The 13,393-nt window shown below is 36.4% G+C and overlaps 5 protein-coding genes across 6 annotated transcripts; 3 read left to right on the forward strand and 2 right to left on the reverse strand.

Moving 5' to 3' along the window:
• Positions 1-1,242: 1,242 nt before the first annotated feature.
• LOC106418509 (serine/threonine-protein kinase Nek7) lies at positions 1,243-4,964 on the forward strand. Its single transcript, XM_013859233.3, has 13 exons — positions 1,243-1,608; positions 1,848-1,914; positions 2,068-2,133; positions 2,224-2,270; positions 2,361-2,406; positions 2,513-2,593; positions 2,673-2,715; positions 2,793-2,842; positions 2,946-3,027; positions 3,116-3,165; positions 3,244-3,317; positions 3,794-3,845; positions 3,924-4,964. Exons 1-13 carry the CDS (start codon positions 1,478-1,480, stop codon positions 4,782-4,784), a joined length of 1,650 nt encoding a protein of 549 aa, XP_013714687.1. The 5' UTR covers positions 1,243-1,477; the 3' UTR covers positions 4,785-4,964.
• A 469-nt stretch (positions 4,965-5,433) lies between these two features.
• On the reverse strand, positions 5,434-6,916 carry LOC106417792 (protein cornichon homolog 1). The gene is made up of 4 exons (XM_013858538.3): positions 6,633-6,916; positions 5,980-6,161; positions 5,776-5,898; positions 5,434-5,688 (listed from the first exon to the last, which is right to left on the reverse strand). Exons 1-4 carry the CDS (start codon positions 6,705-6,707, stop codon positions 5,628-5,630), a joined length of 441 nt encoding a protein of 146 aa, XP_013713992.1. The 5' UTR covers positions 6,708-6,916; the 3' UTR covers positions 5,434-5,627.
• A 91-nt stretch (positions 6,917-7,007) lies between these two features.
• Positions 7,008-8,981, reverse strand: LOC106417659 (chaperone protein dnaJ 6). Of its 2 annotated transcripts, none has more exons than XM_022695264.2 (8): positions 8,739-8,981; positions 8,431-8,529; positions 8,244-8,345; positions 8,005-8,064; positions 7,823-7,929; positions 7,643-7,725; positions 7,461-7,551; positions 7,008-7,397 (listed from the first exon to the last, which is right to left on the reverse strand). In XM_022695264.2, exons 1-8 carry the CDS (start codon positions 8,781-8,783, stop codon positions 7,175-7,177), a joined length of 810 nt encoding a protein of 269 aa, XP_022550985.1. In that variant the 5' UTR covers positions 8,784-8,981; the 3' UTR covers positions 7,008-7,174. The 2 variants fall into 2 exon arrangements, with proteins under 2 accessions (XP_022550985.1, XP_013713893.1); XM_013858439.3 differs by having other exon boundaries at positions 7,008-7,382; positions 8,739-8,980.
• A 639-nt stretch (positions 8,982-9,620) lies between these two features.
• LOC106417542 (glutathione S-transferase T3-like) lies at positions 9,621-11,061 on the forward strand. The gene is made up of 3 exons (XM_013858333.2): positions 9,621-9,665; positions 9,765-9,870; positions 10,340-11,061. Exons 1-3 carry the CDS (start codon positions 9,621-9,623, stop codon positions 11,059-11,061), a joined length of 873 nt encoding a protein of 290 aa, XP_013713787.2.
• A 901-nt stretch (positions 11,062-11,962) lies between these two features.
• On the forward strand, positions 11,963-13,206 carry LOC111201816. The gene is made up of 2 exons (XM_048744060.1): positions 11,963-12,524; positions 13,007-13,206. The coding sequence occupies exons 1-2, from the start codon at positions 11,963-11,965 to the stop codon at positions 13,204-13,206; spliced, it is 762 nt and encodes a 253-aa protein (XP_048600017.1).
• The last annotated feature ends 187 nt before the right edge of the window (positions 13,207-13,393 follow it).

Consider the following 13,393-nt stretch of genomic DNA (forward strand, 5'->3'; position numbering starts at 1 on the left):
ATTTTCCTCACACAGACTGATTTGTATATGATTTTTAAAAAAAATCTGCGTGACTCATGATCCCAAATAAAGGGACAAGTTTTATGACTATGAAAATTAAACAACAATTTATGCGACCTGCCGACGATTACGGTTGGTCATTAAAAAATGCATACATAAGGCGGGATTAGGTGCAAGACTACACCTAATCAAATGATAATCCCTTAATAATAGTTGACTACCATTGAAGAAATATACACAAGATATTATAAATAAATTTTGGGAATATATGATAAACAATATTCTTATAAAGATATTATAATAATTTTGGGAATTTAATTGAAAAGAAAAAAAACTTTTAATATATTATAGACAAGGAATCCTAAAATAATCACATACGAATCTAAACATCAAGGCCTACCGGAAAATAATTTTTATTATTAAAAAAATTAAAATGGGTAACCATATAATTTAAATTTGACATTGGAAAGATAACTATTCTATAAAAAGATTTAGTAAGAAAATATTTTCTCTGTTTCAATTTAGTTGTCTTGTAGAATAAAATTTTTGTTTTAAAATAAATGTCGTTTTAGAGTTCTAATACAAAATTTATAAACAATATTTTTCAGTTTAATTTTTTTTATTGGTTGAAATATTGTAAAGTATTGAGTAATTATGTTTTTATTTTGAAAATATATAAAATTAAGTATTTTCTTAATCTGTGTGCATAAACCTAAAATGATAACTAAAATGAAACGGATAGAGAAAGTTTTAGTAGTTTACCATTTCTACTAGTATTACATTCACAAGTTAGCTAAGTTTAATCAAATATCTTTTTTAAAAAAAAAACTTAGGTGAAAACGCAGCTATTTTAATTAAAACCACTCAAATATTATGATAGCATTTAAAAATAATAAATACTTGAGCATATAAAACTTAAATCTCAATAGAATATAACTCACGGGACTTTTCATGTTGTCAATAAATAGAATAACAACCCTTTAATCCGTTTACATTTATTTGAATTCAATTTAGCTCACGGAATAAATACATAAATAAAGAATTTTTTCATTTATAATTCTTTTCTGGAGTATGCGCGTTATCATTTTCAAATCGGATTGCCGACACTCCACTAAAGGAAAGGAAAATAAAGAAATCGTCAAAACACTACTCATTTGACAACAAATAATATTTTTAAAACAAAAACGTATAATATTAAATAGTAAATAAAAGGTATATTAGGAAGACAAAAAAAAACTGAAAAAGTAAATAATGGTAGACTACTACTATACAATGGATGTCCCAATGAGATTAGAGTCTTGAGAGAGAGAGAGAAAGTAAAGACGATTTCAACCTCCCTCCGTCGTCGCCGTCCTTGGACCGTACTTACCGCAACTTCTCATCTCCTCGTGAAAGCCGAGAGCTTTTTTTTCTCCTTACAACTCGTCGTCCTCAAGCTGAAATCGTGTTTCTTCGGGTGGGGTTGTTGTAAGATTTCATGCAAATGGACTTTGAAGAAGAAGAAGAAGCTCACAAGTTCACTCCCGACAACTATCTTGTCGTGGAGCAGGTCAGAAGAGGCAAGTCTACTTCCGATTTCGTGATTCTTCACAGAATCGACGACAAAAAGTAAGACTCTTTTGCTGCTTCTTTATACCCCCTTAACTTGGTTTCCTTTTTCAGACAAATGGGGTTTTGTAGTGATTTTAGTTTTGAACCCCAAAATTGCCGACAAAGGTTTTGTTTTTTCTTGTCTGAAATTTCCATGGAAATACAAAAATTGGTTTTTTTTTTTACAATTGTGTGTGTTGTGATAATGTTGGTCTCTAGCTACCTTTTCGTTCCTTACGTTTCTTGTCTCCGTTTAGGTATGCAATGAAGAAGGTTTCCCTGGCTAAACACACTGAGAAGTTAAAGCAAATCGCTTGCCAAGAGGTAACTTTGAATCTATCACTGGTTATTTTGTTAACTATGGTTTCTAAATTAACATATATATATTTATACCAATGTGTTAACTTGTTAACTTCAAATCACTCTTTTCATAGTCTCATTATGTAAATCAGCTTCTTGATATGTTTTGTGTTGCAGTTGAAATCGCTCTCAAAATTAAGCAATCCTTATATCGTTGAATATGAAGATTCTTTGATTGATGAGGTAAAAGGATTTAGATATAACAGGTTTTATTAAGATTATCATCAATCAGCATTCACATGTTTTTTTTTTTTTACTTTCTCTTTAAAACAGGACAATAACGCCTGCATTTTTACTGCTTACTGTGAGGGAGGAAACATGTGAGTTATTCTTCCTTGAAATGAAATTACATATGAATATGATTAGTGAATCAAAAATAACAACTCTTCTTTTTTTTGTTACCAAATCAGGGCTAATGCTATCAAGAAAGCCAGAGGAAAGTTATTTCCAGAGGAGGTAACCGTTCTACATTTCAGTTTCTTCTTTTGTTTCTCTTTATACTTGTTACCTCCACATTGTTACTGTCTTGCTGGTCATAACACATTCACATGTGATTCTGCAGAGGATCTTTAAATGGCTGGCACAATTGTTACTAGCTGTTAACTATTTGCATTCAAACCGTGTACTCCACATGGACCTTACGGTACATCTTTCATCATTACTTTTCCTGGTGTGTCTTTTTGGTAAAGAATAACGCTCTGAATGTCGAATAATCTCTGCAGTGCTCAAACATCTTCCTTCCAAAACATGATCACGTCCAGCTTGGTATGATGATAAATGAGAAGAATAATTTTACTCTTTCCCACTATAAACTTAGCTTTAGATTACTACTCACGGTGCAGGCAACTATGGTTTGGCGAAACTCATCAATCCAGAAAAGCCTGCTTCCTTGGTGTGTTCTCTAAACACCTTTCTGTATTTTTTTTCTTTATGCAATCTCCCTGGACCACCCATTTGTATATTTACTATCTCAAAAACAAATCGTTTCTTCTCAGGTTCCGGGAATTGCTAACAGCATGTGTCCTGAGGTTTTAGAAGATGAACCATATGGATATAAATCTGACATATGGTCGCTAGGTAAGTTAAGAGAATCAAAATCCCAATATGTTAAGACTTTTAAGTTACTGATAAGAATCACACTTTTAATGCTTCTTGCTTTCTTCAGGTTGCTGTATGTATGAAATTACATCACACCAGCCTGCTTTTAAAGCTCAGGTAGGCATGGTCTTAGCTAAGTGTTTCCATGTGAGTATATGAAACTAAAGTTGTGATGGAAAAAAAAAAACTTAACAGGATAAGGCTGGACTCGTCAACAAAATAAACAGATCTCTGATGTCTCCTCTTCCCATTGTCTACTCCTCTACCTTGTAAGTTTCTTCTTGTTTCCAAGATCGTATAATATGCTTCATTACAATGCCACAAACAGCAAGCCTACGGGTTCGGGTAGTTTGGTTCGACCAAAATCTAGCTGAATATTGAACAGAAAAAAAAGTTGGGTTCGGTATTCAGATAGTTTGGTAAAATTTTACCGAAACTAACCAAAGTTTTTGGTTTCGATTATATTCCGATTAAGAATTCGGTTAAATTCGGATAATTTTGGTTTGTTTGGTTACTTCGGTTCGAAATTTTGGTTAATTTTCAGTTCGAAATTTGGTTAACAATTTTTTTTTTTTAAAACAAACTAACCGATTACTGAACCGAAAACCGAAGTTTTTTATAAACCTGCCGAACTGAACCCAACTCCTCACCAAACTAACCGAAATTTTGGTTCAGTTCAGTTAAAAATCCCAGGCCTAACTAACAAACAGCATGAAACGTCTTACAAAACTGTTTCATATTACAGGAAGCAGATGATAAAGCTTATGCTGAGGAAGAAGCCTGAACATCGACCAACAGTAAGTTACAACATTAGATCATTGTGTGACACGTTTGACTAACAACAACACTAATGTTATTAACTAACTATTCTGCAGGCCTGCGAGTTGCTAAGGAACCCTTGTCTACAACCATACCTCCTTAAATGTCAAAACCTGTCTCCTATGTATCTTCCTGTTTTCCCTATCAACAGCCCTAAGGATAAGGCAAGAAGAAGTTCACTGCCAGGCAAGTTTGTGAAGGAGAGAGAAGAGAGGGAGAAGAGCGAGGTGTCTCGCAGCTTGGAGAACCTATATCCGTTTTGGACTAAAGCAGAGACTGGTTCTAGCAGCTCATCGCAACCAGCATCATCCACGAATGAAACAGATGACAAGCCTGAGACAAAAAGAATCGATCCAAGCTGCGACACATTGAAGGTTTCTGAGCCTATTAGCAATAAGACAAAACCTGAGATGGCAATCTGCACTACAGAGAAGCAGAAGGAAGAGAATGATGTGCCAAAAGAATGGGAAAACATGATCTCCTCCGGGGAGGCTCAGTTACTTGATGTTGATGTCGAGATTGTGAGTGCACAAGAAGGTTTATGTTTCACTCAAGAAGCTGAGGCAATTCCGGAACCAAAGGATCAGAGAAAGCTGTCAATCTCTAGCTCTGAAGTTGTAGCAGAAAGTGAGCGTTTACCTGGAAGCGTTGGGGTGGAGGAAGCAAAGACGGTGAAGCTAACAGCGAGTGAGATGTCTTCTGTGCTGAGTAAGCTCACAAATCTAGGTCCACCACAGAGCAAAGAGAGAGCAGATGCATTGGAGTGTTTGTTGGAGAAATGTGCAGGGCTTGTGAAGCAGGAGAAGTATGAAGAACTTGCTGGTTTGCTTACACCGTTTGGGGAAGACGGTGTTTCGGCTAGGGACACTGCTATTTGGTTTGCAAAGACACTCTTGTCTTCTGATAAACTCAACTAAGGAACCTGATTTGAGTTTTGAGTTTGAGAAAAAAAACATTTTCTTTATTTGTCAAATATGTAAAAATCTCTTTGTTTTTGCTCATTGCTTCTCCAATTGTAGTTTGTGAACACTCTGCTTTTCTTTGTAATATCTACTGCAACTAAGTTATATATTTGATTGTGAGCTAGTTTTCTCTTACTGGTACATTTTTCATCTCTTTGAGCTTCCTTTCATCTCCATTGTCAACTGACTTTTCTAGTGTTTTAAACATCGGTCTAGACGGTCTTATGCGACTAGTCGGCAAATTGTACTTAAATGAAATGATTTTTAAACTGATTTTTTTAAAAATATCGGTTTTTAAACCGATTTTTTAAAATATTGGTCTTAAAAAATCGTCAGTTTTTAAACCGATTTTTTAAAATATCGGTCTAGACGGTCTTATGCGACTAGTCGGCAAATTGTACTTAAACGAAATGATTTTTAAACCGATATTTTAAAAAATCGGTTTTTAAACCAATTTTTTAAACTCTGTCATTACTGCCTTTTTATTTATTTTATACTGCTTACTAGTCAAATAGTCTTACTGACCAGAACAACTCAGGTTTGGAAGAACCAAACCAGTCTCTACTAAACCGGTCTAGAAGATCAAAAAAATCGGTTTAGCACATGCCTAATCAATAATCTTGTATAAAGCACCAAACAAGCGTCTAGCTATTTCTTGAACATTGGATTTTTCTGATGAATTGTCAATAATCAGACAGTAAAACTACATCATATAAGACAATTAGAATCATATGAGTAAATCCCTAATTGACTAATTCTAAAGCAGCAGCGTCACAAATTTCTATAACAACACACTAATCAAAACAGATGAAGTAGATCATCGTCCTCCGTTACGCTATAGACCACCGAGAGAGTAAGCCTGTAAGAAAAAAAATGCGTTGTGGACTCATTAACTTCATTGTAGAAGAACCAAACAGAGAGATGTAATTGTTTTTTTTTTGGTTACCTAAAGACAACCAGGATGAAGAGAGAGATGTAGAACCCAAGCTTGGTAAACCGGAGCTTCTTTTCAAAGTCAATACCACGGAACACTTCAGTGACATCAACAAGATGTCGTCGCTTATTGTATCTGTAAACCGTTTGATTAGATTCCATACATGTCAAATCAAGAAACAAGAATATGGTTAGAGAGAAAGAGAGAGAGACTTACAGCATAGCGTGATAGCATGTAACAGGGAGAGACACGAGGAAAAAGAACCAATGCCAAGTGAGGAGGAAGAGAAGGCAGAGTGAGCCTTGGAGGATAAACTCAGGCAGCACCAATCGGTTGATACAGGTTGATGTTTCAAAAGGGTTCATGTGATCAGCTTCTAAATCCGTTAAACATATAACCTATATACATTATCAGAAAACACTCAACACTTCAGCAAGAGGTGATAATAGTAAATAGTGTAGTGTGTGAATAAACAATATTGTTTTATCTCATTCCATCACTTTCTTCACCCTATAACTCTCAGCTCATCAACTTTACACTAAAGAAGAATCATCTAACGGACCAAAACAGGTGCTAAACTAGTCTTTAAGATTAACCAAAAGCAAAATAATCAACAGAGAAATCTCTTTAGAGATAAATTCTCTTGCAGGATTTCTCAATTGGTGAGAGGTTTATTAGTACAAAATTTTGAACACCAACAAAAGCTAAGAACCTAAGAATGGTTTTTTCACAGCTACGAAGGCGTATGCTAGCTAGGATTCAGGTAATAAATTGTGAACAGTTGTTATACTACACACGCACGAATGGAACAGTAAAAAATCCTTAGGACAGATCTCGAATTGAGAATCTGAGGGGGAGAAGGGATGGACCTGGTAGAAGGCGGAAGCGACGAGGGCTAAGCTGATAACGAAGGAGATAATCCATAAGAATAAATCCCATGCCATTGTTTCTTTGAGGAAGGATTCGAGACCAACAACTATATTACTACTACTAAATCTCTCTTGCTGCTTCCTTCTCTTCTTTTTTTTTAGGTTTAGGTCGTTGCTGTTAAAAACTCGATTTTTTATAATAACAAAGCCAAATATGTATGTACTTCAACTTATGAGTTCTGTCGGAAACTTTACTTTTTCTTGTCGGCATATTTTCTTCTTCTTTTTTTGCGTCTATTCCGTTTATACGTTTTGGCAAGGTTACAGGCGAAACACTGTCTTGTTTAAAGGTAAGAAAGATACTTTTCAAATATTGCAACAAGGAGAGAGCAGAGATTAGCATTACAATAAAAGATTCACAAACACCGTCTGTCACAGAATTTTTTTAACCTTAGGAAACAAACGTTTGATATATAAATTCTACAGACTTTTCTTGTCCATCACACACTAACATAGTGAGTGATACTACTCCCCCAAAAGCTTCACTTTCTTCTTGACTTCTTTGTTGATGAAACCCGGCTTTCGACTTTTTTCCTGGCAGCTTCGAACTCTTCTTCGTTCGGCTCAGCGTCAGCACTGCTACCATACCTGGAGGCAAGTGAAGAGAACATTGTATCGAACTTATCTTTCCTCGAATCTCTTCGCTTTGAAATTAGAGCGTAAAGATCTGTCTCTGCGCTCTCTTTTGCTCTACAAGTATGGAAACTTGAAACATGTTACAAGAAAGTTTTTACATTAAAGAGGGAAATCATTGGAAAAAAAACTTACTTGTGTCTCATCTTTTGGGGACTAGTAGGAGGTTTTATTTCTGAGATTTCCTTTGCCCATTTCTTGTAAGCTTTTGTTGACTTCACCTCTCCTACATAAGTGAAACAATGGTTTTATAGCACACAAACAAATGCGTTTTTTTTTTTTTACAAAGAACTAGTGGAACAGAGAGAGAAGCGTACCTGCTGCAATGGCCTCATCGATGATATCTTTGAAACGGTGTGAATCAAGCTTGGGGTCCGAGCAAAGCATTGAGCAGAAGAGCCTGGAAGAGAGACATAGTACAAATGATTTCATATAAAGCTTCAAATGCAAAAAAAGTTTTAACATAATGAATGAAAACAAGGGGGATGATAAGTTACCTGCTCATTTTACCCTTAAACTTGGTGTAGAGCTCAATCAAATCTTTCTTCTCAGACTCAGAACCTCTGTAGTTAGCCTCAAACTCTTCAATATCTTCCTCGGTGACCTATTTACACAAACGCCACAAGAATCAGCAAGTGCAAGGAAACAGAACAATCAATTGTCGAAAGGTGTTTGTTACCTTCTTGTACATGGCCTTGAAGTAGTCCCTCAAGTTATCAACCACATCTCCCGAGAGATCCTAATGTGACAGGGAAAAAACAAGTTTGTAAGAAAAGAAATCTTGTAGTTTTCTTAAACCTGTGGCTTTCACCAATGCGTTTGAACAGAAACTGGGAACAGTAAAAGAGACTAATAGAGTCAATACCATGGATAGTAACAAAACAACTGAAAATAAAAATCATAAAGAATCCAACTTACAGCATCATCGATGGAGCCAGTTTGATCATAGACAGCCCTTTTCTCTTCATCACCGAGAATCGAAATCACCTTTTGCAGCTGCTGAAAATTCTCTTTAGCTTCCTGTTTGTTTAGACCAGAAGAATAAACAAACAAGTCAAAACATATGAGGAAAACAAAGGCACTCAAGAAACAATAATGGGTGAACCTGGTCGTCCTTGTTTTTGTCAGGGTGAAGCCTCAAAGCCAACTTATGGTAAGCTTTCCTTATCTCATGTTGAGTTGCTGTTGCTCCCACTCCAAGTACCTTTAACGAGTTTCATTTCATCGAATTAATCTTCTTAACCATACAATTAACCAACCAACAAAAACAATGGATCATAACAATGAAATTTTGACAAAACAATCCAAAACTAAACCGATCCCAAAAATCTAAAAGAATCTTTTAATCTCTAAACCCTAATGGCGGATCAATTCGCAGATTGATAAAAGACGAAAAGGAGAGATTATAGATACCTCGTAAAGACTTCTCTCGTTACTACATCCCCCATCGTTCTCCATTCTCAACCTTCTCGTTTTACTCTTTAGTCGAAACAACAATACATCAGAGAAGCGGAACGAGTTAAAAAGAAGAAACGCTTCTTGGCGCCAATTGTTTCCAACCTTTTCTTTGTGTTGGCGCCTGTTTTGTGAAAGGTATCTGATCCTTTCGTTAACCTAAGACCATGCGCATGGGTTCACCGGCCCGAGTTCTAAGGCCGGAGTGATTAAAAAGCAATAAAAAATGGGTTTGTTTCGACGAAACGGGCCTTACGGTTGATCCGCTATGAAGCGGTTTTAGCCACGCGTCATGTCCTGTTTGGACGAAACAAACCGCGTAGAGAGGGAGGAAAGACGGGTTTCCTCGTGTCTCTTCTCATTTTCTCTTCTCGAAAGAAAAGTTAGGGTTTGTTGTGTGAGAGGCTATTATACGAGCGACGCCGAGTCTTGCCGATTTTCTCGTTCAAATCGACGACGGAGAGTCTTCTCCACGACCTCTGGTGAGTATCGAGTAGATCGACGGTTTAATTTCGTCGATTTTGGTCCAAATCGTTTAGTGAGATTTGATATCAATTTGGGGTTTTCGAGTTTCGGATGTAAATCGATAACTGGGTTTTGATTAATTGATGTAAATCGACATGCGCATTTAATTTATGGTTTGTTTGTGTGAGATTTCAAATCAATAGAGGGGTTTGGAGTTAGGGTTCTCAATTGATTCGTTAATTCGTTTTATAGTTTTAATTCTTCAAGAGGGTTCGATATAGGGGTCGGTTTAGTATATTGTTTCGATTATAATATTCTAATATATTCGGTTTCTTTCACAGATGGATCCCGCGGAAGAGAGAGGCAGAGGAGGTGATGAAGTGGGTGCCGAGTCCCAAAAACAATATTCAGATTCTGCAGGTGAGTAAATGATTTTGTATATCGTCTCCTATTTTGCTACAATTTTTGTAATGACTTATTACCTGACTAACACAATTTAATTATTGTTTCTATGTGCAGGCCGATGCAAAAGGGCTGAGTGACCAGGTTGATCGACTAACTGGGGAGGTTTACAACCTGACGGTGCAAAAGTTTATGTGCTGGAGAAGCTCTGCTTCGAAGCAAGGTAAACACTCAATCTTAACTGAACTAGAACAGAACTGCAAGTAGATGTTGGTTACTTCGTAGGTAGAAGTGAATTAGGATTGAATTAGGTTGAGTAGAGCATTAAATGTTTAAAAACTTTTCTGTTAAAAACTTTTCGAATTTTTAATAACTTTTCAAACTCTTAACTAGGTAGACTACAACTCGTACTTGATGTTTAAAAACTTTTCGAAATTTTTTAAAGTGATTTGATGAGTAATGAATGGTAACTGTGAATAAGTTGTTGTGTAATTAAGTTTAGTAGTTGTGTAATTTACTGCAGTAGTTGTTGTGTAATAAAGCAATGCGAAACTAGTTTAAAACATAGGCATTTCACTTCTAAAAACACAAACAATCAAACCTTAAAAATCACACAAACCTCTTAACAACAAACCTAAATCACACAATGGACCCTTTTTCCCTAAACTCTCACGGGTTTGTTAACTTGTTAGCTTCGCAGAGCAGTCCTCCAATAGACGTAGACTCTGCTAAGGCACCTGTTAGCTCTCCCGGGTTAGTTAAACCAGGGGAAAGGAGAAAGTGGTCCACAAAAGAAGACCTGGTGTTGATTAGTGCTTGGTTGAACACCAGCAAAGATCCGATAATTAGTAATGAGCAGAAGTTAGGCGCTTTTTGGAAGAGAATAGAGGCGTACTTCAATGCTAGTCCTAAGCTCATTGGCTCCCTTCCTAGAGCGTGGGGTCAATGTAAGCAGAGGTGGGGGAGGGTGAATGCGGAGGTTTGTAGGTTTGTGGGTTCCCATGAGGCTGCTCTGAAGCAGAAAGCTAGTGGGCAAAGTGAAAATGATGTCATGAAGGCGGCTCATGACATCTATTTCAATGATTATAATGTCAAGTTTACGCTTGAACATTGCTGGAGGGAACTTCGGTTTGATCAGAAGTGGAAGTCACACTCTCAGCCGAAGGAGAAAAAGAAGGAATCTGGTGCGGAGCCGGTGGCTGAGGAGGCAGAGGTTAGGTCTCCAGGTATTAAGGCTTGCAAAGCTGCGAAACGCAAGAAGCCAAACGACGTAGCTTATGATCAAATACATAGCATCCTAGCTGATAAAAACACCATTTCCAGACAAAAGATCCTTGATCGTCTGCTAGCAAAGGACACACTTTCCCCTAGTGAAGAAGCTCTCAAGGAGAAACTCATCTCTGAAATGCTTTGACGTCTCATGTGTAGGAACTTGTTTGAATATGATTGATTTTGAATGTGTTGATTGAATGTGTTGATTGAATGTGTTGTCTAATTGTTTTGATTACATTGAATTGTTTTGATTACATTGAATGTGTTGATTGAATGTTTTGTCTAATTGTTTTGAATCTCTTGTGTTTTCTTTTGCAGGTACCGGGTGGGAAAGCGTCTTGAAGTCACGGGTGGGATGGTGTTGTAGGTGAAGGAATCTCTTGTCTTTTCTCTGTTTGAAGCCACGGGTATGATGTCAGTTTTTAATCACGAGATAGTGTAGAAAGTGTAGCCTTTTGTTTCATGCTACATGTTTCATGTACTATGTCTAGACTTTATGTCATTTCGATTCACGGATGTTGATTGTTGTAATGTTGCTGTTGATTCACGGATGGTTGTGTAGCCTTAATGTATGTGTAAACTTAAACTCTCTCCCTTTATATAAATGTATTGTGTTTGGTTATTGTATTTGCATCTCTCTATCGTATGAAAACATAACAAGGCAAACTTGAACTCTCTCCCTTTACAAACTTCTCTTCTATTCTCTTCTTTCTCTTCTTTCTCTTCAACAAGCTTCACAACTCAACAAGCTTCAAACCACAACAACCTTCAAACACTCAACAACAAACTCAAGGTAAGTGAACATAATTTATGAAATATTAGGAAACAATTGATAGGAAAATGAAAAAAAAAGATTAATGAAAAATAAATAAGATTAGGAAAAAATATGATAGAATTAATATGATTGATAATATGATAGAATTAATATGATTGAATAATGAAAAAAAATTAGATTAGGATAAATATGATAGAATAATGAAAAAAAATATTATAAAAAATATGAACAAATCCTCTTTTCTGATTTTAGGAAAAAACTTTCACTAATGTGTTCCTCATCAAGTGATGAAGTTGATGAAGCTTTAGAAGAAATGGTCGACCAAGTAGTTGATAATTTCATCGACTCAGTGATAGATGCTCACCCCAACAAGCAGAAAAGACGGGCTTATATCGAAAGACATCGGGAACAAGGACACAATCAGCTATGGAACGATTATTTCCAAGAAAATCCTACATACCCACCAGAAATGTTTAGGAGGCGTTTTCGAATGAACAAGCCATTGTTCCTCCACATTGTCGAACGTGTAAGTAATGAATTTCCATACTTTCAGCAAAGACGAAATGCTTGCGGAAGGTATGGGCTATCTGCACTTCAAAAGTGTACGGCAGCTATACGTATGCTGGCATATGGTCAATCAGGAGATACATATGACGAGTATCTCCGACTTGCTGACAGTACTTCACGTTTATGTTTGGAAAATTTCACTAATGCAATTATACAATTGTTTGGAGATGAGTATCTACGCAGACCTACATCTGAGGATTTTCAACGATTGCTCGATGTTGGAGAGGTACGCGGTTTTCCAGGGATGATAGGCAGCATCGATTGTATGCATTGGGAGCGGAAAAACTGCCCAACCGCTTGGAAAGGTCAGTACACACGTGGTACGGGAAAGCCGACAATTGTCTTAGAAGCTGTGGCATCACAAGATCTTTGGATATGGCACACATTTTTCGGATTACCAATGATATCAATATTCTTGATCGGTCACCGGTTTTCGATGACATCGTACAAGGTCGAGCACCAAAAGTTAAGTTCAAGGTCAACGACCACACTTATCGTATGGCCTACTATCTTACTGACGGAATTTATCCAAACTGGTCAACATTTATCCAATCCATCCCACTTCCTCAAGGTCCTAAAGCCGAGAAATTTGCAAAAAAGCAAGAATCCGCCAGAAAATATGTCGAACGGGCTTTTGGAGTATTACAATCAAGGTTTGCAATTGTTAAAAACCCAGCTCTACTATGGGACAAGGAAAAGATAGGAAAGATAATGAGAACTTGTGTCATATTGCACAATATGATAGTGGAGAACGAACGACGCAGATACGCTCAAATTGACACATCTGAGTTCGAGTCAGGAGAGTCAAGTAGAAGTTCGAGGGTGACAAGGAGGGATAGTATTCATGTCGATATGTTAGGCATGCGCAGAGAAGTTCGAGATCCAGCGAAGCATGGTCGTTTGAAAGCTGATTTAATGGAAAATATATTGGCAAAAGTTTGGTGATGACGATGAATAAGCTTTGTATGTTATTGAATTTCTTGGTTTATGTATTCTACTCTTTATGTATTGAATAAAAAGTTAAAAAATATTTATAATATCTTTTAATGTATTATTTTATTCATGTTTTCTCAATAATTTGAAATTTGAAAAAAAAAATTTATTATTATGAATAATAAATATTATTATTTTA

This window comes from Brassica napus, chromosome C1 (assembly GCF_020379485.1).
Source record: "Brassica napus cultivar Da-Ae chromosome C1, Da-Ae, whole genome shotgun sequence".
Lineage (NCBI taxonomy): Eukaryota > Viridiplantae > Streptophyta > Magnoliopsida > Brassicales > Brassicaceae > Brassica > Brassica napus.

Bases quoted from the DNA above. Each gene is read 5' to 3' on its own strand.
- LOC106418509 (XM_013859233.3), top strand. From the start codon at position 1,478: ATGCAAATGGACTTTGAAGAAGAAGAAGAAGCTCACAAGTTCACTCCC. The intron at 1,915-2,067 runs GTAACTTTGAAT...TTTGTGTTGCAG, and splicing joins AGCAAATCGCTTGCCAAGAG to TTGAAATCGCTCTCAAAATT. The intron at 3,846-3,923 runs GTAAGTTACAAC...ACTATTCTGCAG, and splicing joins AGCCTGAACATCGACCAACA to GCCTGCGAGTTGCTAAGGAA.
- LOC111201816 (XM_048744060.1), top strand. From the start codon at position 11,963: ATGTGTTCCTCATCAAGTGATGAAGTTGATGAAGCTTTAGAAGAAATG. The intron at 12,525-13,006 runs GTATGCATTGGG...ACAATATGATAG, and splicing joins GATGATAGGCAGCATCGATT to TGGAGAACGAACGACGCAGA.
- LOC106417542 (XM_013858333.2), top strand. From the start codon at position 9,621: ATGAAGTGGGTGCCGAGTCCCAAAAACAATATTCAGATTCTGCAG. The intron at 9,666-9,764 runs GTGAGTAAATGA...TTCTATGTGCAG, and splicing joins ACAATATTCAGATTCTGCAG to GCCGATGCAAAAGGGCTGAG. The intron at 9,871-10,339 runs GTAAACACTCAA...TTAACTTGTTAG, and splicing joins AAGCTCTGCTTCGAAGCAAG to CTTCGCAGAGCAGTCCTCCA.
- LOC106417659 (XM_022695264.2), bottom strand. From the start codon at position 8,783: ATGGAGAACGATGGGGGATGTAGTAACGAGAGAAGTCTTTACGAG. The intron at 7,552-7,642 runs GTACGCTTCTCT...TCACTTATGTAG, and splicing joins CGATGAGGCCATTGCAGCAG to GAGAGGTGAAGTCAACAAAA. The intron at 7,398-7,460 runs GTAAGTTTTTTT...ACATGTTTCAAG, and splicing joins CCCCAAAAGATGAGACACAA to TTTCCATACTTGTAGAGCAA.
- LOC106417792 (XM_013858538.3), bottom strand. From the start codon at position 6,707: ATGGCATGGGATTTATTCTTATGGATTATCTCCTTCGTTATCAGCTTA. The intron at 5,899-5,979 runs GTAAGTCTCTCT...AACGGTTTACAG, and splicing joins ACATGCTATCACGCTATGCT to ATACAATAAGCGACGACATC. The intron at 5,689-5,775 runs GTAACCAAAAAA...TTTTTCTTACAG, and splicing joins TTCATCCTGGTTGTCTTTAG to GCTTACTCTCTCGGTGGTCT.